Source organism: Petaurus breviceps, unplaced genomic scaffold, assembly GCF_028583685.1.
Source record: "Petaurus breviceps papuanus isolate PSGF00001 unplaced genomic scaffold, PetGlider_PUasm1.0 139, whole genome shotgun sequence".
Classification (NCBI taxonomy): Eukaryota; Metazoa; Chordata; class Mammalia; order Diprotodontia; family Petauridae; genus Petaurus; species Petaurus breviceps.
In genome coordinates, this window is record NW_027185697.1 from 12,434,435 (window position 1) to 12,458,546 (window position 24,112).

The following is a 24,112-nucleotide window of genomic DNA, read 5'->3' on the forward strand; positions in this document are numbered from 1 at the left end:
TTCCTTCCTTCCTTCCTTCCTTCCTTCCTTCCTTCCTTCCTCCCTTCTTTCCTTCCCTTCCTTCCCTTGCTTCCTTCTTTCCTTTCCTCCCTCCCTCCCTCCTTCCTTCTTTTTTGTCTTTGTATCCCCAGTACCTAGTAAGTGCCTAACACATTTTTCACATAACTTAAAAATGATTATTGACATCTTCTGTCTCACATCATCTACATGTCCTACTGTATCTCTTTCCCCCCACCGCCTCCCATACCTCATAATAAAAAATAAATTTAAGGTAGGAAAAGTTTAGCAAAATTATTATGTTGGAAAAGTCTGATGGTATATTATATTCCACACCCATGGCCTTCTACCTCTTCAGAGGTGCAGGGAAGATGTCTTCAAAATGCTTGTTAGATGAACAAATGAATGACCGAAGGGGGAAAGGAAGAACAAGACAGCCAGGGGCCTCTGGCCAGTTCTCTATCAAATGACATAAGGAAGAGATGAGCTATCACTGAAGTGTGTTGGCAGGAAGCCCATGCTGCCTGGGTCCTAATCACAATGTGATTATCTGCTCTGTCACTGGAAATAGAGCAGGGATTTCATCCTTGCTCACAGATAATTCCAGTCCCGGCCTCTTGTTCCCTTGCCTCCATTTCTCTCCAGGATGGCCAGGAAAGTGTCTCCCTATCCACCTACCAACCCACCCACCCATCCATTCCTCTACCCATCCATCTCCCAGGCTCCCAGAAGCTCTCCTTCCTCAGTTCGCCTCCAAATGCCAGCCTGGCATGACTATTTGGATGAGGCCTCCTTTGTAATTGCTGCCCTGTTGGGGGCCCTACAGTCACCTGGGAAGGCTCCAAGTCTACCCAAAGCACCTCCCCTGTGAGCTTGGAGGTGTGACTTCCAGGCCATCTTCCCAAACAGGCGGCTCCCATTACAATGGCTAAAACATCCTCATTAGGGTGAGTTAGGAGTTGGTTGGAAAAGGATTAAAAAACCCAACCATCCAACACCCTTGATTAACACACAAGGTGCCAGGTCTTAATTGGGCCTCAGATTCTAAAAATCTGTAAAACTCAGTGCAAGTGCTTCTCTATGAAATGAGATCACTTTTTGGGGCTGGAGCTCCAGGCTCTGGTAGGCTATGGATCTGCTTTCTTCCTTCTCCCATTCTATCACCCCAGTTCCACAGCCAATCAGTCATCACACTTGGCTCTGAGTTCTGCTGCTGGACCCCACAGCCAACTGCCTCTTGGCATCAACTGCTGCTATTTGTGATTTCCTCTTCAAGACTGTGTCCTCTGCATGAAGTGCCCTTGTTATGGGGGATGAGGAGAGTCTGCTGTTGACAATGAGACCCTAAGCCACCCCAGAGAACAGACACAAGGCAGACCTAGATTCTGAGCCAGGCACTCACTCAGCGGCCTATCTCCCACCACCCTTTTTCTCTCATAACTGGGCTGCTGCACAAAGGAAGCCCCAAGTTAAACACCATCCAAAGTCAATGGCCCCCACAGAGTCTGGGTTAATCTTTCCCTAGTTATATTATGATGATATCATAGCTCCCTGCTAAAGGTTATTGAATGCCTCACCACTGGTAAGGGAATGAAGTCTAGACTTCTCAACCTGGCATCCAAGACTCTTCAGAACCTCCTCCAAATCCTTTCTTGGTCTTTTTATAAAAATAGTGATTGAATTTTTTTGTTTAACATTGCCTAAATTTCTCCCAGTTTTCTTTCATATAAGAAAGAACATTTTATTAAAAAGATAAATAAAATCATCAAAACTGATGAATACATAAACATATCTTCAACATTCCATACCCCAGGGCTTCCCAGCTCTGCGAAGGAAGCAGGGGGGGCATCTTCTCTTTGAGGTCCCTTTGGGCTCTTGTTGCTTCTTTGTAATTCCACAATGGTCACTTTCCAATGAGTTCTGTCCATTTTCATTGTTGTAGTTAATTGTGTTTATTCTTTTCCTGGTTCTGCTGACTTTACTCAATATCAGTTCATGTAGATCTTCCATGTTTCTCTATTCATCACATACATCATTTCTTATGGCTCAGTAGTATGCCATTACATGCATGTGCCCCAACTTATTTAGCTACTCCCCAGTCTTATTTTCAGTTCTTTGGTAGAAAAAGTGCTGCTACGAATATTTTTATTTTATATGGAAACTTTCTTCTTGTCAAAGACATCCTCAAGGGGTATGCCTTGCAGTAGAATCTCTGGGTCCAAGGATATGGACATTTTAGTCACTTTATTTACATAATTCCAGTTGCTTTCAAAAATTGTTGTACCAATTCACAACTCCACCAAAAATGTATTAGTGTGCCTGCCTTTCCATAACCCCTCCAGTGTTGAATACTCCCATCTTTTATCTGCCAATTTGCTGGGTATGAGGTGCCAACTTTCTCTTCTACTACTTTCTAAAACATTTCCTATGTCTAAACCAGGCAGATCTACTTGATCTCCCTCCCACATTCCTTTCCTGCCTTCTCACCTCTATTTTCATCATGTTTGGAATGTCCCTTCCCCCACTGTCATCTATTGAAGTTACTGAAGCATCTGACATTGTCATCTACTAAATTCATCCTTCAAGGCTCGTCTTAAATCCTACCTCCTTAATAATTACAACAGCTAAGAACAGGGATTGCCCAGAACCAGACCTGGCACATGGTCGATGCTTAAGAATGCTTGATGGCTGATTGCTTAGTTTGTGGATTAATTGGGCAACTAGGCAGTGCAGGATTTGGGATTGGGATGACTTGAATTTAAATCAGCCTCAGATACTTCCTAGCTATGTGACACTGGGTAAGTCACTTAACCTTGTTCAGCCTCAGTTTACTGCTCTGCCAGGCTGCCTCCTACATGAAGTCTTCCTTAATTTCTATCCTCTTTCCTCCCCCACATATACTCCAAGAAGTAAATCTTTCTTCCTTTGGATCTGCCTATTACTTATTATCTATAGTCTCCATCTAACTGGCCCTGCCTGGCAGGGGAAGGGACAGTATGGTACAAAGACCACTGGACTTGATATCAGGAAGAACACCTGGGTTTGAATCCTGGCTATACCGAGTCATCTAATTTTTCTGTATTTCCTCATCTATGAAATAGGAACAATTACATTCTATCTCATGGTGTCATCCAATTGATCAATCCATCATCAGTCAACACACATTTATTAAGCACCTACTATGGGCACAGCACATGTAGATCCCTACTATGCACCTCAGTGCTAAGCAATGAGGATACAAATCTAAACATCTCTCCGTTCAAGGAGCTTACATTATACTAGAAATGAAAATGGTTGGTCAAACTCAAATGAATTGGAAAAATGAGAATCAGGAGTAAACATCTGACCATCCTAGCCTTTCATGAAGGTAGGCACTGCCTTAATATATATCACTTGGTATATAGGGCCTAGCTTGAGAATGGGCAACCAAGTGCTCATGGAGGCTGAATGGATGAATGCATCCTTGCATAAGCTATCTCCATGCCTGGAATGCTCTCTCTCCTTAACTCTGACTCACCGAATCCTTCTCTCAAGGTTCTACTTAATATCAGCTTTTCCTGATATTTCCTTCAAGTTATTTATTTTGTATCTGTTCTGTGTTTATTTAGTGATATCCACGTTGCCTCTCCCCTGTCAGAATATAAATTTCTGGAGGGCAGGGATTGTTTCTTTCCTGTATTTGTATAACTAGTTACTTGGCACAGCATCTGGTGCATGCATAGTAAGGGCATCAGAAGTACTTGGAGTGAATGGATAAGAGGAAGGAGATGATACTCTAAGTTAGAGAAATGTCCATCCTCTTGAGTTACAACATCTAGAACCCCCATCCCCCAGTCATTGGAACAGAATGGCGCATGGATATCCTCTTTGATGATTTCAACCCTCCTAGTTTGGTCCAGGACATGGATGGACAATGAAGTGTTCACATTTGAGAAGGGTTTGACTCTGGGTCCACGGAGAATGCTACAGATGTGTTATCATCCCTCAACAAGGTCCAGAATAAGGCAGAGGAGTCATCTGCTACAGGGACCCTCCTCTCCCTTTCCATGGTCCCTCCCAATTCTACTCCAAACTCCAAGAATTCTCCTCATGGTCTTGTGGAAAGGCTATAGGGCTTGGAGTTAGAAAACCCAGGATCTAGCTCTGACTCTACTCTAGCACTGATTATTGGGGTGATCCTGGACCAATCATTTTACCTCCTGCAGCTTCAGTTCCTTCATCTCTAAAACAAGGGATAGGAATACTTCCATAGCCTACCTGATTCCCCCAGCTGTTAATGCAGTCTCCCTTTGGGAATTAATTCATGTCTACTAATTCAGCAATTGTTGGGGGTGGAAGGAAAAGACAAAAGATAAGGACTGGCCTTGACAATAAAGAAGGTGTCAGTCTACATTGGGAGATGGTTTCCTCATTTAGGAGTTCTCACTATCAACCACAGGTCCAGTCCTAATAATAATAATTAATAATAATAATAATAAAGAAGAAGGAGGAGGAGGAGGAGAAGGAGAAGAAGAAGAAGGAGAAGAAGAAGAAGAAGAAGAAGAAGAAGAAGAAGAAGAAGAAGAAGAAGAAGAAGAAGAAGAAGAAGAAGAAAGAAGAAGAAGAAAAGCAGTTAGCATTTATATAGCACTTTAAGGTTGGCAAAGCACTTTACATAGATAATTTCATTTGGTCTTCACAAGAACTCTGTGAGGTTGGAGGTATTCTTGTCCCCATTTTCTTGATGATAAAATTAAGGCTGAAAAGGGTTAAGTGACATACTCAGGGTCATACAGCCAGTAAGTAGCTAAGGTGGGATTTGAATTCATATTTCCCTGACTCCAAATTGGCTCTTCTATTCACTACCCTACCCTATCCTTACTTATCTGTGAATATATTGCTTCCTAGATCCAGGAGAATGTAAGCTTTTTGCAGGCAGGGATTATTCTCTGGTTGGCTTTGTATCTCCTATGTGTAACACACTGCCTGGTGGACAGCTAAGATTTTTTTTTTTTTGCTGAGTTGAATTGTATTGTGAGCCTTATAATGTGCTCTGGAAATGTGAGTTCCGCTTGTCCCCAGGCTTCTCCTGGCCTTGTTGCTGAGATGCCCAGGGCAGGTGGAAAGCCCATCAGCAGAGGGAGTAGGGGTCGGTTGCTAAGGAGGAAGGACCTGGCCCTATGACAGCAGTGTGGAGCGCTCGTGTGTGCACGCTCTCCCCTTAGCTGGGGTCTTGCCATGGCACTGTGGCTCCCCAGACAGAGCCCGCGGCAGCTCGCCAGAAATACACCTTGGTTCCACTCTCCACACTTTGTTCATTAGTGGTTTGCATTCGGTATAATTTGGCCAGTGCCTCTCACACTTTGCAGTAGGCACCACAATTTATTCCATATGGAAGCAGTTAAACGGATGAGTACAAGTTATCGGGATCACTGAACCGGAGCTGTGTTTGCCTAGAAGAAGGTGTTACATGCTAAACTAAACATGACAAGAGCTAACTACAATATCCCATCTGACAGATTCTGTGGGATTCTTCTCTCCTACAAAGAAATCGACAAGCAGGATCTCATTGGAGGCAGTGATGAAGTGGCAATGCCAGCTGTGGGCTGGTGAAGAAGGGGCACTGCAGGGGATGGGCCTCTGGAACAGAGCACACCTCCCACAAGCCTGCCCAGCAATGCCCTCACCTCCTTCCTCCCCTGTGATTCTGCCACTGAGGCCTCGGTCTGAAGGGGGCCATACAGGTAGAGTACTTGTCTCCAGAGGGTCTGTGTTTGAGTACTTCTTTCTTGGGGGGGGGTGCTGGCAGAGGCTGCCCTCTAGCCATCCCTCATTAGTACAGATTAGATGGTGATGCAGTACAAAGAGGGATGGATATTGCATTAGTGCACTGATATTCAAAGCCTAGCTCTGTGTGACTTTGGGCTCAAAGGCTCAGAGATTTAGAGCTGGGAAGAACTCTACAGGGCATAGAGTCTGTAGCAGCAAGCACCCCAGCATCCCCAGGGTGTCTGCCAACACAGGTTCTTAGATCTGCTTTGATAAAGGAAAGCAACTCAAAATGGGTTAACAAGCTTACTTTAATCAGTTAAATATGTATCGTTTACCTAGTTCAGGGGGAAAAGGTCAGCACCCCGAACTTCAGAATATACAGACAGAATTATCAAGACAGAGAAACAGATCAAGTAGACAGTTTCCAAACTGTCCAACCATTACATCCATACCAAATCAACAGCTGGGTTTTTCAAAGTTGGGGGGCTCTCAACAATGGCTTCCCAGAGTCTCATCTGATCAAATCACAGAACACTTCTCAAAGTGAGCCCCAAAACAAACCTACACATCAGGGCTTATATAGCCTTCTCCTGGCTCAGAGAAGGTAACAACCTTATTGACCCACTGGCCAATCACAAAGTATCTACTGAAAAAACAAGCCTCCCACCCCAGGCTCCAGGTGCGCTTTAGCCTAAAGGCAGGGAAGATCTTAAAAATGTACATTCCCATTACAGAGTCCAAGGTCCTCTGAGGAAACTGAGGCACATAGAGCCTATATGACTTGCCCAGGTCACACAGCTACTAAGTGTCTAAGAGAGGATTCATGCTCAGGCCTTTCTGACTATTCACTAAGCCACCTTGCTGTTTCTAAATATTCAGAGCTGGAAAGGACCTCAAAGGCCAAGGCTAGCACCTCTGTTTTAAAGATGAGGGAACTGAAGAGCTGAGGAGACTGATGACTTGATCTCTGGGCCTCAGTTTCCTCATTTGTAAAGTGAGGACCTCCTCTGAATCTATGCCTTCATATGCCTCTGATCAGATTAGCTAGCTGTCATTGGAGAAGGCACAGAAAATCAGGGATTTTGTGGGAACACAGAATGGGGAGGCTTGACTGAACTATCAAGACAGTGACAGGGCAACATGGAGTTTAAAATCCTAAAGGCTTACTGATAATCACTCTTCATCTAAAAGAAAGCTCAGCCTTCCCTGTTTTTGCCAGCCAAAAATCTGCTATGTCCCAGGCACTACACTATGTGTCTGATGTGTCTGTGGACACATTGAGGGGGAGGTGCCTATGGAATAGTCATTTTGGGGACATCCACAAGGCAGGCGATGCAGAATCAGAGATCAGGAAGGGGACGACAGGTAGACACACCGACTGAAGAATCATCTTCATAGAGATGACCATTAAACCATGGGAAGTGATGAGCTCACCAAGTGGAGGGTTAAACTAGAAGACGACTTGAGACAGAGCCTTAGAAGGTTCATGGGAATTATCTGAATGAAGACCCAGCAAAGGAGACCAAGAAAGAAATGCCTGATGGTCAGAAGACAAGAGTGTCATGAAGCCTAGCTTGGAGAGAGTATCCTGGAGATATCAGTATCAAAAACTGCAGAAGGGTCAGGATGAAGACCCAGAAAAGACCATCAGATGGGGTAATTAAGAGATCATTGGTAGCTTTAGAGAGGACAGCTTTAATGGAATGATGAGGTTGGAAGATGGGCACAGAGGGGAGGAGGGGGGGGAGAGGGGAAGAGGGAGGGAGGGAGGAAGAGAGAGAGAGAGAGAGAGAGAGAGAGAGAGAGAAGGGGGGAGGAGAGGAGAGAAAATGGAGCCACCAAATGTAGACACTTTTTCAAGGAGATTAAGAGATGAAGGAGGAGAGATATAGGGCAAGAGCAGGGATGGTAGGATCTGTTGTAGTTTAGCTATTTTTCAGCCACATATGATTCTTTGTGACCTCATTTGGGGTGTTCTTGACAAAGTTACTGGAGTGGTTTGCCATTTCCTTCTCTAACTTATTTTACATATGAGTAAACTGTGGTAAACAGAGGTAAGTGACTTGCCCAGGGTCACACAGGTAGTAAGTGTCTAAGGCTAGATTTGAACTCAAGTCTTCCTGACTCCAGGTTTGGTGCTCTATCTATTGCACCACCTAGCTACCCAGGTAGACTGTAGTGAGTTTTTAAGGATGGGGAGTAAACAGGGAAAGATTGAAAATAAAATAGAGAGTAGAGATGAAAGTAAGAGCAATCCTCTGGAGAGGACAGGGTGGAATGAGATCACTTGTGTGGGAAGAAGGGTTGGCCTTGGCAAGGAGAAGGGCCATTTCTTTAGAGTGAAGAAGGAAATAGCAAGGGAAGGAAACAGTGATGAGCTGAGCAGGAAAGGGGAAGGAGAAGCTCTCTGTCAATGGTCTCCATTTTTTTCAGTGAAATATGAAGCAAGGGCTTTGTCTGAGAGTGGAAGGAGGGAGGGTCATGGGAGGCCTGAGGAGAGAGAAGGATGTTTGGAACAGCCACTGGAGAAGAAGCTAGCTAATCCATTTGGGAGGAGTCAAAAAATTGCCTTGTGGCAGGGAGGGACCAGTTGAGATGAGGGAACACAAATTTGTAGTAGATTGAGTATAAGTTAGCAATTTCCTCCAGAAAAGGAATGAAGGAGGATGCTGGCAGTAATCCAGGGCTGAGCTCTGGCCAGGCCTTCTTGGTGATAAGACAAGGAACAGCTGAACTGGACCACCAAAGGGGAGGGAAGGGAGAAGAGTTAGGTAGTGCACATTTAGGGAATAGGGTCCAGGAAAGGACTCAGGGGTGGAGGCAATGGAGGTCATGGTCTGCATGATGGGGGAGAAGTATAAGGGAGAGGGAAAAATGGAATCAGATAAAGGGATTTCAGCATTCATAAACATGGAAATGGAAGAGTGCTAGGTGACCAGATCAAGGGCATAACCATCTCAATGTAAGGCTGAAGTACAGCATGAGAAATGGGTAGATTGGGAAGGAGAGAAAGATTGGGAGTCCAGACACTGAACTCAAGGAAAGCAGGAGAATGTCTTGGTGGTTGGTGAGTAACAGCCATGGGGAGAAAAAGGGGATGAGAAATTGGTGGAGAAGTCTTTGGGGATGCCCCACTGATAGGACTGAGGGACTCTCCCATCAGCCATCCCTAAAGCCACAGCCTTCTCCCACCTCAGAATCTCCTCTTGGGTCTCCTCAGCTGCCAGGAATTACCAGGAAGGGGGAGGTGCCAGTTAAGGAGTGGGAGGAGGGAGCTATAATGTCACTTCCCAAGTTCTGGATACCCAGGTCCCCCTGGAAGCTAGAAGGAGGTTCCTAAAGCACAGGTCTGACCAGGTTACTCCTCTGCTCCAAAAGCTCCCTATTCCCTCCAGGGTAAAAGACAAACCCCTCCATGTGGCATTTAAGGTCCTTCACAATTTGACTCCAAGTCTCCCTGTGGCTGGAATGCCTTCCCTCCTCATTCCTGCCTCTTGGAACTCAGTCTAATTTCCATCTCCTACAAGAAACCTTGCCTGATTCCCCATTGGTGCTTCCTGCCTACCCCACCCCCCACCATTGCTTAGTATTTAATTTGAAAATTCACTTCTGAATGGAGTACATTATATCCTCCAGTACACCCCTTGAGAGCAGGAATAGTGCTGGATTTGGAATCGGAAGGCTCAGGTTCTAATCCTGCCTCTGACCTTATCATCTGTGTGACCTTGGGTGAGTCACTTGCTTTAGGGCTTTTGTACACTGATGGAGTTGGGTTAGCTGACTCCCAAAGGCCTGGTCTCATTTTGGTCTGTGTGTCCCTAGCCTCTAGAACAGTGCCTGGACCAGAGGAAGCCTTCTCTTTAAGTTGAACTGAAATGAACTGAATTGCTGGGGACTTGCCCCCTCCTCCCTTTCCCAGTGGGGTTGAACTGAAGGGATGGGGATGAGGGTGGATCTAAAGCCTGAAGGGAGGCGGGGCTAAGGTAACCTGAGTTCCAGTCCTATCTGTGAGGCATAGTAACTGTCTGAGTTAGACTGAATCTTCCTGGGCCTCAGTTTCTTCACCGGTAAATGAGGGGCCCCTGAGGTCCTGTTTAGATCTACAGTGTGGCCCCACAATCCTCTGAAGGACTGGTCCAATGAGCTCCAAGCCTCTGCTTCCAACATGGAAACTGGCAATTTGTTCTGTGAGGGAGGGAACAGTGCCATCAGGTGAGCTCAGGGCTGCTATGGCCCTTCTGCTCCCACGTCAGCCAACAGGTACTGCAGCTTGGACTTCTTCGGGGGGGAAGGGGCATACAGAGGCTGGGGGTGGGGGTGATGGGGAGAAGCCAGTTCTCTCTGAACAGCCAAGAAGGCAGGCCCAGAGTTAAAACCCACAGCAGGAGGAGAGAAGAGATGCCAGGAAAGCCAGAAAAAAATGGCATGAGAGATGAGAAAGGCAGCTGGGCCAGTTAAAATATGCAGATGGAGAGATGTGAGACGTGCTGGGGAGAGAAGCAAGACCCCACCCCTGGGCCTGAGAAGCTGCCTCTGAAACCTGCCTGGAGACACAGAGAATGAAGGCCTGGCCTCAACCACTGCCCAGGGATGGGGGAAAGGGGGAAACCTCCTGGGCCCCACCCCTGGCCTGCATCTAAGCAGGTGCATGGTGGGATATATGCAGGAGGGTGAGCACTGCGTTCCTGTGTGCCTCTGGTAAATGCCTAGGTCTGAGGGACCTGGGGACTAGGACAAGAGGCCCTGCAGGGTCTGCCCATCCTTCCCTCACACAGGCCTCCTGGCTCGGTGGCCCATCCCCAAGGGCCTGGGGTAGGACATTGACTTAGGGGACTGGGGACTTGGGTTCTAATCTCAGCCCTGCATCTTACTGCCTATGTGATTATGGACAAATCACTTATCACTAGATCTATGACCCTATGACCTTTTGTTCTTTCACTTGGCCCTTGACCTATAACCAAGTAACTGGCCTTCTGAAAGTCTGATGGACTTGGGATGGTCCAATGGAGAATCAAAAGAGCCCTTTTTTTATGGAGGGGGAAACTGAGACCTAGAGAGGGATACTTGCCCAGGGTCACCTGTAGCATAGCTGGGGTTTGGATTCTGAACAGAATTTGCTTTATATTCACTAAAGTGCTCAGAGGCAGCTAGGTGACCCAGTGCGTGGACTGCTAGACCTAGAATTGGGGATAGTCAAGTTCAAATCCAGCCTTAGACTCTTACTGCTGTGTGAGGCTCATTTCTCACCTGGCTGCATTGCTTTGGGACTTCTCTGATTTCCTATCATGCCCCATGTCAGGTTCCTCACTCTGCCTCCCACCCACACTTTTCAGCTTCCTTCCCTCATCTGATGGTAAGCTTCCTGAGAGCAGGGACTGTGTGCCTGGCACACAGTAAGAGCTTAATGAATGCACCTGTCACACCTTCGGCCAGGGGGTAAGGATTCCCTTGCACACAGATCATGTCTCTAGGGGCCTCCAGCCCCTTTCCCCTCTGACCCATCCTCCAGGTCAGTCTCCCCAAAGTAATGCTTCCTTCATGTCACCCAGAATTCCCCCTCTCACCTAAGAATCTATATAAGGATTCCCTATGGCTCACACAATTTATATAAATGCTTTCAGTCTGGCCTTCAAGGCATCACTCTCCAATCTTATTGCCCAACACCTGTCCTCTCTTCTTTCTCTGAGTTGGCCTTGATGACTCGTCTCCCAAATACACTGAGTTCATCCCCAATTCTATACTTACCACTTACCGGAGTACATGATGTATCCTCACTAGCCCCTCCCTTCCCCCCCCCCAAGTAGAATGTAAGCTCTTTGAGAGCAGGACCTGGTTTTGCTCTGGTCCTAATCTGCTCGTTGACACAGCAGGCACTTTCTGTCATTGTGGGATTGAAATGAATCATGGTAGTCTGTAACAAACACTGATGAGGTGCTTGCTCCATGCCTGGAAGTCCAAAGCAGGCATGCCCCCAAGGAAGGAGCTCCCAGGGCCAGCTCCCTGTCCTCCCTTCCTTTCTTTTTTTGTTTTTTGCCTCTGATTTCATTAGTTCAGGGAACTCCGGTGAGGAAGCTTCCCTCCGCTGTTGTAGGACAGCATCTTTTCTGCAACTCGTAGTCATTAAAGATTTAAAGTCATTAAAGTTATCTGAGAGACTGAGAAATTGACTTGTCTAGGGTCACACAGATGGTAGCAGTGGACCTTGAAATGATTCTGGGGCCAGCTCTCTGCCCAGCAGACCACACTGCCCCTTCCTTTCTTCCTGTCTTTATTCGGGGCACGGCTGCCCTGACCCGTACGCCCTCTAGACTTACTTTTCCAGCACAGACATGATGATTGGAGGTAGAACCAGGATGGGCATGGGGAGGACCACTCGAGTCAGGGCCGTCTCAATCAGTGCCTGGGGAACCAAGCAAAAGGGTTAGGTGAGGTTGCCTGTCTGGGCTGGAGTCCCAGGGTAACCCTTCCACACCAAACCTCCCTTTCCTCATCCTCTCTACAAAATCATCCATCGTTGTTCATTTGGATCTGCTTAGGGCAGCTGGTGGTCTTAGAGCAGGGGTGGAGAACCTGTGTCCTCAATGCCACATGTGACCCTCTAGGTCCTCAAGTGCAGCCCTTTGACTGAATCTAAACTTCACAGAACAAATCCCCTTAATAAAAGGATTTGTTCTGTAAAAGGATTTTTTTGGTCAAAAGGCCGCATCCAAGGACCTAGAAAGCCACATGTGGCCTCCCTACCTCTGTACTAGAGAATCACCATATGAATAAGGTATATTCACTTCTGGGTCTCAGTTTTCTCATCTGCAAAATGGGGATAATAACCTTTACGTTATCTATATCACAGGATGTCTATAGGGAAAGCCCTTTGTAAAATTTAGAGCCAGTGTCACAATCAGGAATTATTGTCATGGGGGAAAAGTTGTGGTAGAGGATGGGGTTGGGGAGATTGCCTGAAGTAGTTATGTAGAGGAAGTACTTTCAATGCCCTCTAAATTTTGGTGCCCTGGACCAAAGTTCCAATTGCCTTGCCCTAATTATGACTGTTTCTAATGAAGTAGAGATGAGAGTTCCTGCTATTTGTGTATATGTATGTAGATCTGAATTCAAGGCAATCCAAGTCAAGTGAATAAGCATTTATTAAGGGCCTATGATATGCCAGGCATTGTGCTAGCTTTGAGGTTACAAAGAAGGGCAAAAATACCCCCCAAACCCAACAGTTCCTACATTCAAGGAGCTCAGTTTAATGGGGAGAGAACATGTAAGCAATTATGTGCAAACAGAATATATGCAGGATAAATTGGAGAGAATCTTGGAGGGAAGGCACTCAAGGCTACGTTAACATTATGCATAGAATCCATTAGAAAGTGGTTCTTTTGCAAAAAAAAAAAAAAAAAGCCCACCCCCTTCCCCACCCCCAACACACACACTCTTACTGTACACGTTTTTTAAAGAGCAGATTCAAATCAGCTGGAACAATGCTTTGGAATGGAAATGCATTAGTACCAGACACCCAAATTCCTCGACTGCAGACTCCTGCCAGGGACGTTTAGCAAGTGTGGAAGCCAGTGTAGACACCTTAATTAACCCTTCTGAGGCAGCTCTAGGAGTTTGAGGGCATGTATGTATGTGCATGCAGGGAATGGGGCGTCGGGAATGGCCCCCTCCTTCTCCCCATGACAAGCTGCCTGAGAGCCAGAGAAAGAGCGAGGACAGAGACCGCAGAGACAAGGACGCTGCTGTCACACCGCCAGGGGGTGGAGGGAGGGGGGAAATGAGCATATGGTAGAGTTTAGATGCTTAAAAGAAAAAAAAAAGAAAGAAGCAAAAAGCAGGTGTTGGAAGGAACAGGGGGAAAAAAAACAGCTGGGGCTTGCTTGGCAAGGTGAGGGTGGTGGAGTGACTTGGGGAGAAGAGACAGAAACAAAGTCTCCCGCTGGCCTTCTAGGGATCTCCATGGGTTAGGCCAAGGTCCCTATTGGAAGGGGGAACATCTGACTTTTTAATGACTGTGCCAGGTATTTGGAACCTTAAGACAATGCTGCCCCTCCCCCAGTGCAGCAGTGATTTCCCTGCCAGAGCCTTGCTTTGGAGGACCACTGAGTTTCCACTTTGACCTGTCGCTCTAGGTCCTGGCTTTCAGGTGTTATCTATCATTTGCATTCTTCAGCAGCTCCAGCTAAACCTCTTCTCTGCATCCTCAGGTAGGCTGACTGGTTTCACCCTAGCCTGGCTTCCTCAGAAGCTCACAGGGTCTTCCTGGTGAGCTCTGGGAAGACAAAGTCATCCTGGGCCACAGAGAGCAGGCACAGAAGGATGCTTGATGCCAAATCATCTTGTTCCACATTCTAGATGCTTCTGGGGGTCATGTGTCCTTGGGGGTCACCCTTGTGCTTACTTTCCCCAAGTAACTACAAAAAAGGACACAAGAAAGCAACTGATGTTGAGAATATCCCATTGTGTAGTGACCAGATCACACCCTAAAGGCAAAGGTTCTAGTTTCAAATCCTAACTACCCAAGTCCCTTCATTAACCTGGGCCTCAGTTTCTTCATCTGTACAATGAGGGAATTTATAGGAACAGAGATGTGAGGGACTCTAGAAGTTACTGAGTCACTTTACAGATTAGGAAATGAAGGCACACATGGTAAGTGACTTGCTCAGGGTCACACAGCTAGTAAGTATCTGAGATGGGAAAAATAAGATACTATTAAGTGGTAGAAAATAAAAGTCTGAGATGGGATCTGAACCCAGGTCTTTCTGACTCCAAGTCCAGCGACCTAGCCACTATACCACACTACTGCTAGTAGGGCAAGATGGTTGTCAAAGTCCCTTTATTTCTCATAGCTTCAGTATCATTATATGTCCTTTTGTGTAGGCACACATGCTGGAGGTCAGTGATCTCCTAATGGCCAAAATGCAATGACTTTTTCTCAGTTGACATAGTTAATCTCCCCCTCCCATCAGGACATTCTCTTTTCCTTTGGTTGAAATGATGCTGCCATTCTGGTGCTCTTCCTTTTTGTAGGACCCATTGAGTTCCTTTGACTGGACCAGTATCTATGCCCTGCCCTCCTAATGTAGGTGTTCCCCAGGACTCCATCCCTCTCCTTTTAAGATAAAATGTAAACCTCTCCATCTGGTCTTTCAAGCCCTCCCTACCTGCTCCCACCGAGCTTTGTCAACTTCCTCTTCCCGGTGCAGCCAAAGGAGCCTTGTCTCTGTACTATATATGTGGTATTCCATCTCCTGTCTCCATGTCTTTGTAAAGGCTGTGTCCCATGCCTGGAACATGCTCCTTCCTCACCCCTGTCTCAGAGAATCCCTCATTTCCCTCAAGACCTGGCTCCAGCCCTATCTTCTCCCTGAAGCCTTTTCTGATCTCCACCCCCCACCCCAAACTTCTATGGCCCTCTCTTCCCTGACTATTTGGTATTTAGCTACCTTAATCTACTTTGAATTTATGTAGTTTTTACTGACATATGCCCATGTCTTCTTGTAAGAATGGAAGCTTCCTGAGGGCAGGGAGGCAAGAACTGTTTTATTTTTGTCATTGCATCCCCAGCATTTAACACGATGCCTGACATATAATGGTGTTTAATAAATGCTTATTGATTAATAAACTGTCCTGGGCCTCTTCTGCCCTTTATTGCTTCTCAGTGGTTCCTATTATTTGATGATCACTTCTATGCAATGGACTCACAAATATTTATCTCCAGTCTGAAATTCTCTCCTAAGTGGGTCCAGTCCCATATCCTCGTCTGCTGGGCATCTCTACTTGACCGTTCCATTGGCAGAGCAAACACATCCAAAACTGAGCTCCTTCTTCTTCCTCATCTGCCGTTCTGCTCAATTTTGGGGGGTATTTTTCACCATCTTCCCAGTCACCCACAGCCTCAATGTCATACTTAACTCCTTGCTCATATCCGATCAGTCAGACCTTATCAGTCTCGCTTCCCACAACATCTCCCTGTTCTGTTCCATACCCTTCTTTCAATTCATATGAACATTACCCTAGTCCATTGACCGTTGCCTCCCACTTGGTCTCCCTACATCTGGTCTCTCTCTACTCCAATCCATTCTTCACATGAATGCCAAAATTCCTTTCTAAGACAAGTTTGGTCATGTTACTATCTCCTCCTGGCTCCCCATTGCCTCCATGATAAGACACAACTTCCTCAAGCTGGTTTAAGGTCCCTCACAATGGTCTCTAGCTTACCTTTGCAGCCCTCATCCTCTTCCTGTGCTGGGTGCTCCAGCCATTGCTAACGAGCTATTAATTACCAATAGCTAATTGGGATACCTGCTAATTTAGCAAACAACATTCTATCTTCGTCCCAACAACCCATCCCCCACACCTGGAATGCCTGCTGCCCCCCCACACCTCCTTCAAGAACCTCTAGTCCTTCCCATCAGTGCCTCTGAGGTAAATGGCCTCTGAGACCCCTTCTGGCTCCTATCTATGAGGCCTCCACAGGCCTCCCAGCCTCCTAAGCCTTCCCGTCTCACGACACTTTCCTTCTACTCAATATCTACTATCTGTGTGATTATTTGTTTACATGTTGTTTTCCTAATAAATATGTAAGCTCCTTGAAGACAGAGACTGTTCTGTGTTTACCTTTTCTTTGTATTGCCAGCACCTAACACAGTACCGGAAAATTATAGGCACTTCATAAATGCAATTCTGCTTAAGATAACATACTTATTCAGTGTTATACCAGTCAAACTAGCAAGGAATTATTTTCTAGAGCTAGAAAAAAAAATAAAGTTCATCTGGAAGAATTAGAGATCAAGACTATCAAGGGAATCAGTGGAAAAAAAACATGAAGGAAGGTGGTCTAACAGAACCAGATTTTAAATAACTACTGAATGGTAGATCAGTAGAATAGATTAATACCCAGAAGTACACAATCACAGTAATCTGGTGTTTGATAAGCCCAAAGACCCCAGCTTTGGGGACATTACTCATTATTTGACAAAAAATTGCTGGGAAAACTGGAAAGCAGTTAGGCATAAACCAACATCTCACACCATATACCAAGATAAAGTCAAGATGGATAAATGATTTATACATAAAGGGTGATATCACAAGTAAATTAGGAGAGCATGGAAAATTTTCCTGTCAGATCTATTGGTAGGGCAAGAGTTTATGACCAAACAACAGATAGAGAGGGTGATAGGAAGTAAAATGGATAATTTTGATTATATGAAATTGAAAAGCTTTTGCAACTAATCCAGCCAAAATTAGAAGGAAAACAGGAACTTGGGAAGGGGGAACCCTTTGTTTCTTTGCAACATACCTTACTTCTCAATTATATAGGGAACTGAGTCAAATTCATAAAAATAAAAGCCATTACCCAGTTGATAAATGGTCAAAGTATATGAACAGTTTTCAGAAGGAGAAATGAAAACCATCAATAGCCACATAAAAAAATGTTCTCAATTATGACTGACAAGAATAATGCATGTTAAAGCAACTCTTAGCTACCACCTTATACTTATCAGATTGGAAAAGGAAAATGAAAAATGCTGGAGGAGGATGTGAAAATATAAGGACACTCCACTGTTGGTGGAGTTGAGAACTAAGCCAACCATTCTGGAGAAGAATTTGGAGCTTTGCCCAAAGGGCTATAAAACTGTGCATACTTTATGACCCAGCAATACCGCTACTAGGTCTGTATCCCCAAAGAGATCAAAGAAAAGACAAAAGGGTCAATTTGTATTCATTTGGAGAAGGGGTCTGTTGGCTTCACTCTATGCTGCCAAATGGGGTTATGACATGAAGAAGAATTCCTGGTCTAGAGGACTGGGCATGGCACGGTGAAGAAAGGCCAGGGTCATAGGATCACAGATTTAGATATGGAAGGGACCTTTGGGGTCACTTAGTCCAATTTTACAGTTGAGGAAACAGAGCTCCAGAATGGCAAAGTGACTACAACCAGGAAGTAACAGAGCCGAGATTTGAACCCTGGGCCTTGGACTCCAGATTTTTATTTTTTCCCCACTGTACCACTTGTGGGCCAGTACACTGGGGGGCGTCAGACACCAGAGTAAGCACATGCAGAGTTGAGGCATATTGCCTTCTACCTCCCAGATTGGCCAGGGATTAGCACTAGATGCTCTCGGGTATGACCTGGGGTGAACAGAGAGTAAGCATGAGCAGAATGACCTGAAGAAAGAAGGACGAGACCATTTGAATCACTGGCAGGGCTGCCATACCTAAAGAGATAGGGATGAAGCTCATTCCAGGAGAACTGAAGCCCTTTGAGGGCAGCGATTTTTTGGTTTTGCCTTTTTACTCCTAGGACCAGCACATCAGATGCTTAATAACTGTTTGTCTAACTGAATTAAGAATGAAAGATGGAAAAAAAAAGAATGAAAGACGTCAGCGGTAGAAGAGAGATAAATGTTTGATAATTGGAAAACAAGGAAAGAGGTCAGGGTACAAGGCTCCTTCTCCCTCACCCCTGGATCCCAGGCAAGACAAAGCAAGACGAGGCAAGGCAAGGGTTCTCAGCATGATCTTCAGTTCTCATTTTCACTACTTCCCCTACCAGGTGGGCAGTGCCAAAGTGCCTAAGCATTCAAGATCTCCCCTGCAACATTCTTCACTCCTTTTGAAATGTCCTGTGCTCTGCCATCTCCTTTTAAAACATGCCTAGACAGAGGATCCCAGAATAAGGTTCCCATTAGAGACCTGAGAGATCATTGAATCCAATTCTCCCATTTTACAGAGAAACTAAGGGAAGTCCAAAGGTAAATGACTTGCCCAAGGTCACCTGGGCAGTAAGTGGAAGAATAAGAACTTAGGCCTGGGGATCCAGTTCCAACCAATGCTTCCCCTTCCCCTTTCTCTTCCTATAATTCTGTGCATGTCTTATATGTGCCTAGATATTTACATGTTGCCTCACTCATTAGAATGTAAGCTTCTGGAGAGCAGGGACTAATTTTTGCTTTTTCAGGACTTAGCACAGGGCCTGGTGCACCGTAAGCACTTAATACATGACTGTTGACTGATTTTTAAAAAAGAAATGAAAGTGATCAGGGGCTAGTTCCCTGCCCACTGCCCACTCCCCGCCCTGGACCCAGACTCACATGTCTGGCTGCAATTCTGGAGGAGCCCACGATGTTCCCATCACTGTCCAGGACATCAATCCCTTCCTCCAATTCATTGTGCCTCATCAGGACCACGTTGCAAATATTGGCACTTGCTGGAGAAAAGCAGAGTAGTTAGGTGAGGAGAAAGGGGGGGTAAAGGGAGACATCGCAACAATCCTCTCCAGTCCTCAAATCTCCAAGCCATGGAGGCCTTTGGGGAACTGGGGAGAGCAATTCCTTTGCTTGGCATTGAAAGCTCTCCACAAACAGGCCCTCAGCCACCTTTCCAGGCTAATCTAGTCTATATTATATATACCTCATCGTGCATTCTGAATTTCATCTAAACCATCCTGCTTGGTGTTCCCCAACTTGAAATGCCATTTCTTGCCTCCATACCTTTGCCCAGACTGTTCCTCATACCTAGAATGCCCTCCCTCCTCACCTCTACCCTTTAGAATCCTCAGCTTTCTTCAAGGCAAAACTCAGTCCCTTTCTGCCACAAGTGAATGCTCTTTCTCTCTTCAAATTACCAGAGAAGAATCTTACCCGTCCCCAAAACCAGCCCAATCTCTGGCCTCATTTGTCTGCTGATTACTCAGAATAACCTCTGAGCCCAGGTTCTAATGCAGTGGTCAATGGGACCTGACAGGTGGGTAAGCATTCACAGTTCTTGTTTCCCCCATCAGACTCTGAGCTCTTTGAGAACATCGATTCTATTTTTCTTTCTTTCTATCTGCAGCTCTTAGCCCAGGACCCAGCACATAGTAGGGGCTTAATAAATGTTGACAGCAGAGTTTTGTTCCCTTTGAGTAAGGGAGACAAAAAATTATCCTGCTGAGAGAAGGAAGGAAAAACCAGACAGCAGTTACCGCCAAGATCTTCCCTGGACATAGAGTGGGAAGCCACCTTCCCAGTATGAGTTCAGGGGCCCCAGGAAGGAAGGTTGCCTTTTTTGCACTCATTGTTGTAGCAGCTCCTCACCTAGGGGCCCACACTGTCCTTTCTTTCTGTCTTTTTAAAATTTATTTACTATTAGTTTACAACATTCAGTTCCACAAGTTTTTGAGTTCCAAATTTTCTCCCCTTCCTCCCCTCCACCTCTCCCCACGGTGATATGCAATCTGATATAGGTTCTACATTATACCTTCACATTAGTCAAGCTATAAAGAATTTTAACCAATGGGATGAATAACAAGAAAGAAGCAGCAAAACAAAATGAAAAAGAGAGTAAGTAACTTGCTTCAATCTGCATTGAGACTCAGTAAATCTTTCTCTGGATGTGGACAGCCCTTTCTCTCATGAGTCTTTTGGAGTTGTCTTATAACCTTGCATTGATGAGGGGAGCCCTGTCTAGCAAAGTCAGTCATCACAGATACCATGTGTCTGGAATTGCCCACACTGTTCTTTCCAGGGGCCTCTTTTGACTACACCCCCCCCCCCAATCCTTCCACAAAAGTACATAGGCAAACCCTCAGTGACTGTGAGTCTATCCAGCACTAACATTTGACATTTGGAAGCATTTTGCTATTTCTTACCTATATTGTTGTTGTTATAACAATAACAATTACTATTAGTCAAAGAATTCCACCTTAGAGTAGGTAGGGACCTTGGAGATCATTCAGGGTAAATTCCTCATTTTATAGATAGTGAGTTTCTTTCCCAGGAGAGGAGAAATCAGTTGCTCAGGGTCATACATGTGAAGAAGTAGAAAAAGCCAGGTTTGGGGCCTGCAAACCCACCCCACCTTTCCCTACACGTTCCTCTGTGACAGGACAGCTTCATATGGGCATGAAGCCCTTGGGTTCTAGGATGAGAGGAGGGCACAGAGGAAGTGAGGGGTGGTGCTGGGGACAGAACTGGCTGGCTTCCTAACCTTGTTGCTGGCTGGTCCTGGTCTCCATCACTGGTAAGCAATTGATTGAGTACCTACTAAGTGCCACCAGCTGCCAGGATCTGCTCCCCAGTGTAGCCCCAGAGTAGAGGGGGCCATGAGCAGCTGAGACCCATGGTGCCCACTCCCTTAATTAGAAATCTTTGCTTCTGGAAATGGGGGACTAGGGATGTGGAAGGGGAGGGTGGCTAGGCGGACTGAGAGGCTTCCTAGATTGTCAGCTGTGAAACGTCCTGAAAGGACCACCATCTGCCCCACCTGGGCAGAGCAGGCCTCATCTGGGGAGCTACCCACTCTGGCTGGACTGCCAGGCTCCCCCCAACCTGCTTGGGAATAAAAATGCAGGGCTAACAGGGGGTGGTGGAGGGGTGGCCAGTAAAAGACACTAAATGGTCTTGCTCCTTTCCTCCCTCCCCTGAAAAAACACGTTGCACAGCATTTAAAGTTTTAATTTTTGCTAATTAATGTCAATTAATTTTGTATAATGAGTGTTTAATTTTGGGGAGTGTGTGAGCCCGGGAGCTAATGTAGTTCTCGGCTGTGAATGCTGATTAGCGTCAACACCTGCTGCTTACACTCCCTCTGCTGGGGGGGGGGATGAGGGTTTGGGGAGCTAGCATGAGGATGAGGACGGCATGGTGGGGGAGGGCAGGAGGAAGGAGAATGGGGAGATACATATGCTCTGGGAGTCTGGAGCTAGTGGGGGGTGGGAAGAGAAGGGGTCTCTAGGGAGCTCACATCTGGGGGAGAAGGTGGGCCCGTGAGGACAGGCTGGACCAGGTGAGGAGGGGCCGTTATTATGGAGCCCCAGGGTTAGGCTGAGCACCTGGCAGGGGCAGCAGGCAGGGTGGAGGAGGGAGATTGCTAGGGAGCGAAGGGGGGAGGATACAAAGAAGAAGCTTGAATTCCACATGGGAGAAGAAAGCAAAGAGAAAAACCTAATGTAGTCCCTGACCTCCAGAAGAGCCCAGTCCTATGGGGGAGCCTCAGAAAAGATTTACCCTTGACTCACTGTGTCATCACATTTCTCTGGACTTGGCTGCCTCCTTGGGAAAATGGGCGCAGGAATGTGAGAGAGAGGATGGCTGAGACAACAGTATGGAACAGTGGAAAGAAGCCTGGAGTTGGTATCAGAAATCCAAATTGGACTGGGCTCTGCCCCTTAATAGTGTGCGACTCTGAGCATTCACAGCCCCTCTGGGACTCAGTTTCCTTAGGTGTCCAATAAGGGAGTGGTATTAGACAATCTCTAAGGTTCCTTTCAGCTTTAGATCTGTGATCTGGTGATGCTTTTAGAGAGGGAAGGTTCCCAGTCCATCATAAGGTTTAAAAAAAAACCCTCAGCATGATGGAGTAGAAAGTGAGGTTCAGAGAAATAAAGGAATCTGGAGTCAGGAAACCCTGGGTTCATGGTCCTCTTCTAATATCTTTTTTTTTTTTTTTTGCTTTCTGCTTTTTGGAGGGCAATTGGAACTAAGTAACTTGCCCAAGGTCACATGGCTAGCTTTTTATTGTGTTAAGTGTCAGAGGCCATATCCAAACTCAGGTCCTCCTGACTCCAGGGCTGGCACTCTACTCACTGCGCCACCTAGCTGCCCCCCATGGTCTACTTCTAACATCGCTAGGTAACCATGGCTTGCAAGCAGGGGTGTGCTGGGTCCCCTTCTAACATCACTAGGCATGGAACCATGGCTTGCAGGCAGGGCTGTGCTGGAGCCGGCTCAGACTGGCTCATGAAAGAGCCGACTGTTAAATTTTCAGTGTGAGCATTCACACCTCAGACATTGGCAAGTGCTACAAATCAGGGCTTGATTTATTGTTTGTTGATTGTCTAGACTTAAGAAAGTGAAGGGGAGAAATGTTAATAATGCAGATTAAATTTAAAAGTGTATTGTGGGTGTGTGTATATCATATATTTGTGTGTAAGTGTGTGCATGGGTGTGTGTCTGTGTGTGGTGTGTGTGTGTGTGTATATGGTTTGTGTGTGTGAGTGTGTGTGTGTGTGGGTGTGTGTGTGTGTGTGTGTGTGTAGTCCTGGAAGATATGAACAAGAGTACCAGTCAGAGGGCAGCAGAGAGGCCCATAGCGTAGATGAGCTGACCATGACATGTCACAAAGAAGGGATTAGGAAGGAGAACTCGAGGAAAGAATGCTGTCAAATCAAGGCTGAATGAGAAAGATGAGCTGTTGGTCATGTGGCAACAGTGAGAGAGAACTGATGGGCAGCCCATGCACGCCACTGCCTTCTTGACCATGTCAAGAGGACCCGAGGAAGTCTTCAGCACCTTGGATGGACCCCTGGCTGATCTTATGGGAGGACATGACTGAGAGTACTCAGGATGGGCAGACCTGGATGGGCTCTAGTCTGCATTGCTGAAAGGAATACCCATGCTGATATGATCACCAATGACATCCAAGTATCTCAGTTACCATGGGTCAGTTTTTCCATGTCTAAGCCTCGATCTCCTATTTCCTACAATAGGAATAATATGTGTGATTACATTCCGTGATGTGAGAGGTAGATTACAAATATAGCCAGGCCTTCCTGACTTTGGAGCCTCCATTTCCACTCCACTCCATGATGGGTCCCTATATGTGGCTAGCATCAAATTCCAAGGTGCCTGTAGTCCAGCCCTCTCATTTTACACAAGAGGAAATGGGCCCAGATAGAGAAGTGACTTGAACAAGGTCACATAGCTCATAAGTGGCAGAGCTGGGATCCGAATCCTGTGATTCCAAATTCAATGTCTCTTCTGCTGAACCACACTGCTTCCCTTAGATGACATCATGTATTTCAGCTTGGTAAGCTTTAAAATACTATGTAAATGTCAGCTGTTATTAACTAGACCCCTGCAGCCCTTCCTCTGGATGGGCCGCCCACTGAATTCATCCATCAGTGTATCAAGGGTCTGTAATTTTGGTGTGGAAACTCTTTCCAACAACATGGAATGCATCCTAACTGACAGCATGGTCTTCGTTGCCCAAGGATCAGAGGGGTTAAGTATTTTTCCCATGATCACACAGCTAGTAAGTCTTAGAGGTGAGAGGTGAACCCAGGTCTCCCTGACTCCAAATCTAGCCCTGGGTTTGCCTGTTTCCTTGGAATGCTTTCTTTTCTTCCATGAGACCTGATGGAAAAATGAAGAGGGAAGGAGGCAAGATCACAAATACACACATACACGCTCGAGCATGTGTATGTGTGTGTGTGTGCACCCTAGGCAGGCACTACAGTGGATGATGGACCCAAGAAGGATCAGGAGGAAGTAACTGGGCTGAATCCTTTTAGAGAACCTCTACAAGGTTTTCTTAGCCTTGAACTGTTTTGGTTTTTTTTTGCTGCTAAAGTCCATCTCTTAAACACCTTTGTTCTATAGGA

The 24,112-nt window shown here is 46.0% G+C and overlaps 1 protein-coding gene across 1 annotated transcript in view; it reads right to left on the bottom strand.

The window, feature by feature from the left end:
• Positions 1-24,112, bottom strand: part of SFXN5 (sideroflexin 5) — a 224,289-nt gene that overhangs the window by 58,440 nt on the left and 141,737 nt on the right. The window contains exons 11-12 of the mRNA XM_069066620.1: positions 18,843-18,958; positions 12,063-12,148 (exon numbers count right to left, since the gene is read on the bottom strand). Of these exons, the coding sequence (XP_068922721.1) occupies positions 12,063-12,148; positions 18,843-18,958 (202 nt within the window). The remainder of the gene's footprint in view (positions 1-12,062; positions 12,149-18,842; positions 18,959-24,112) is intronic.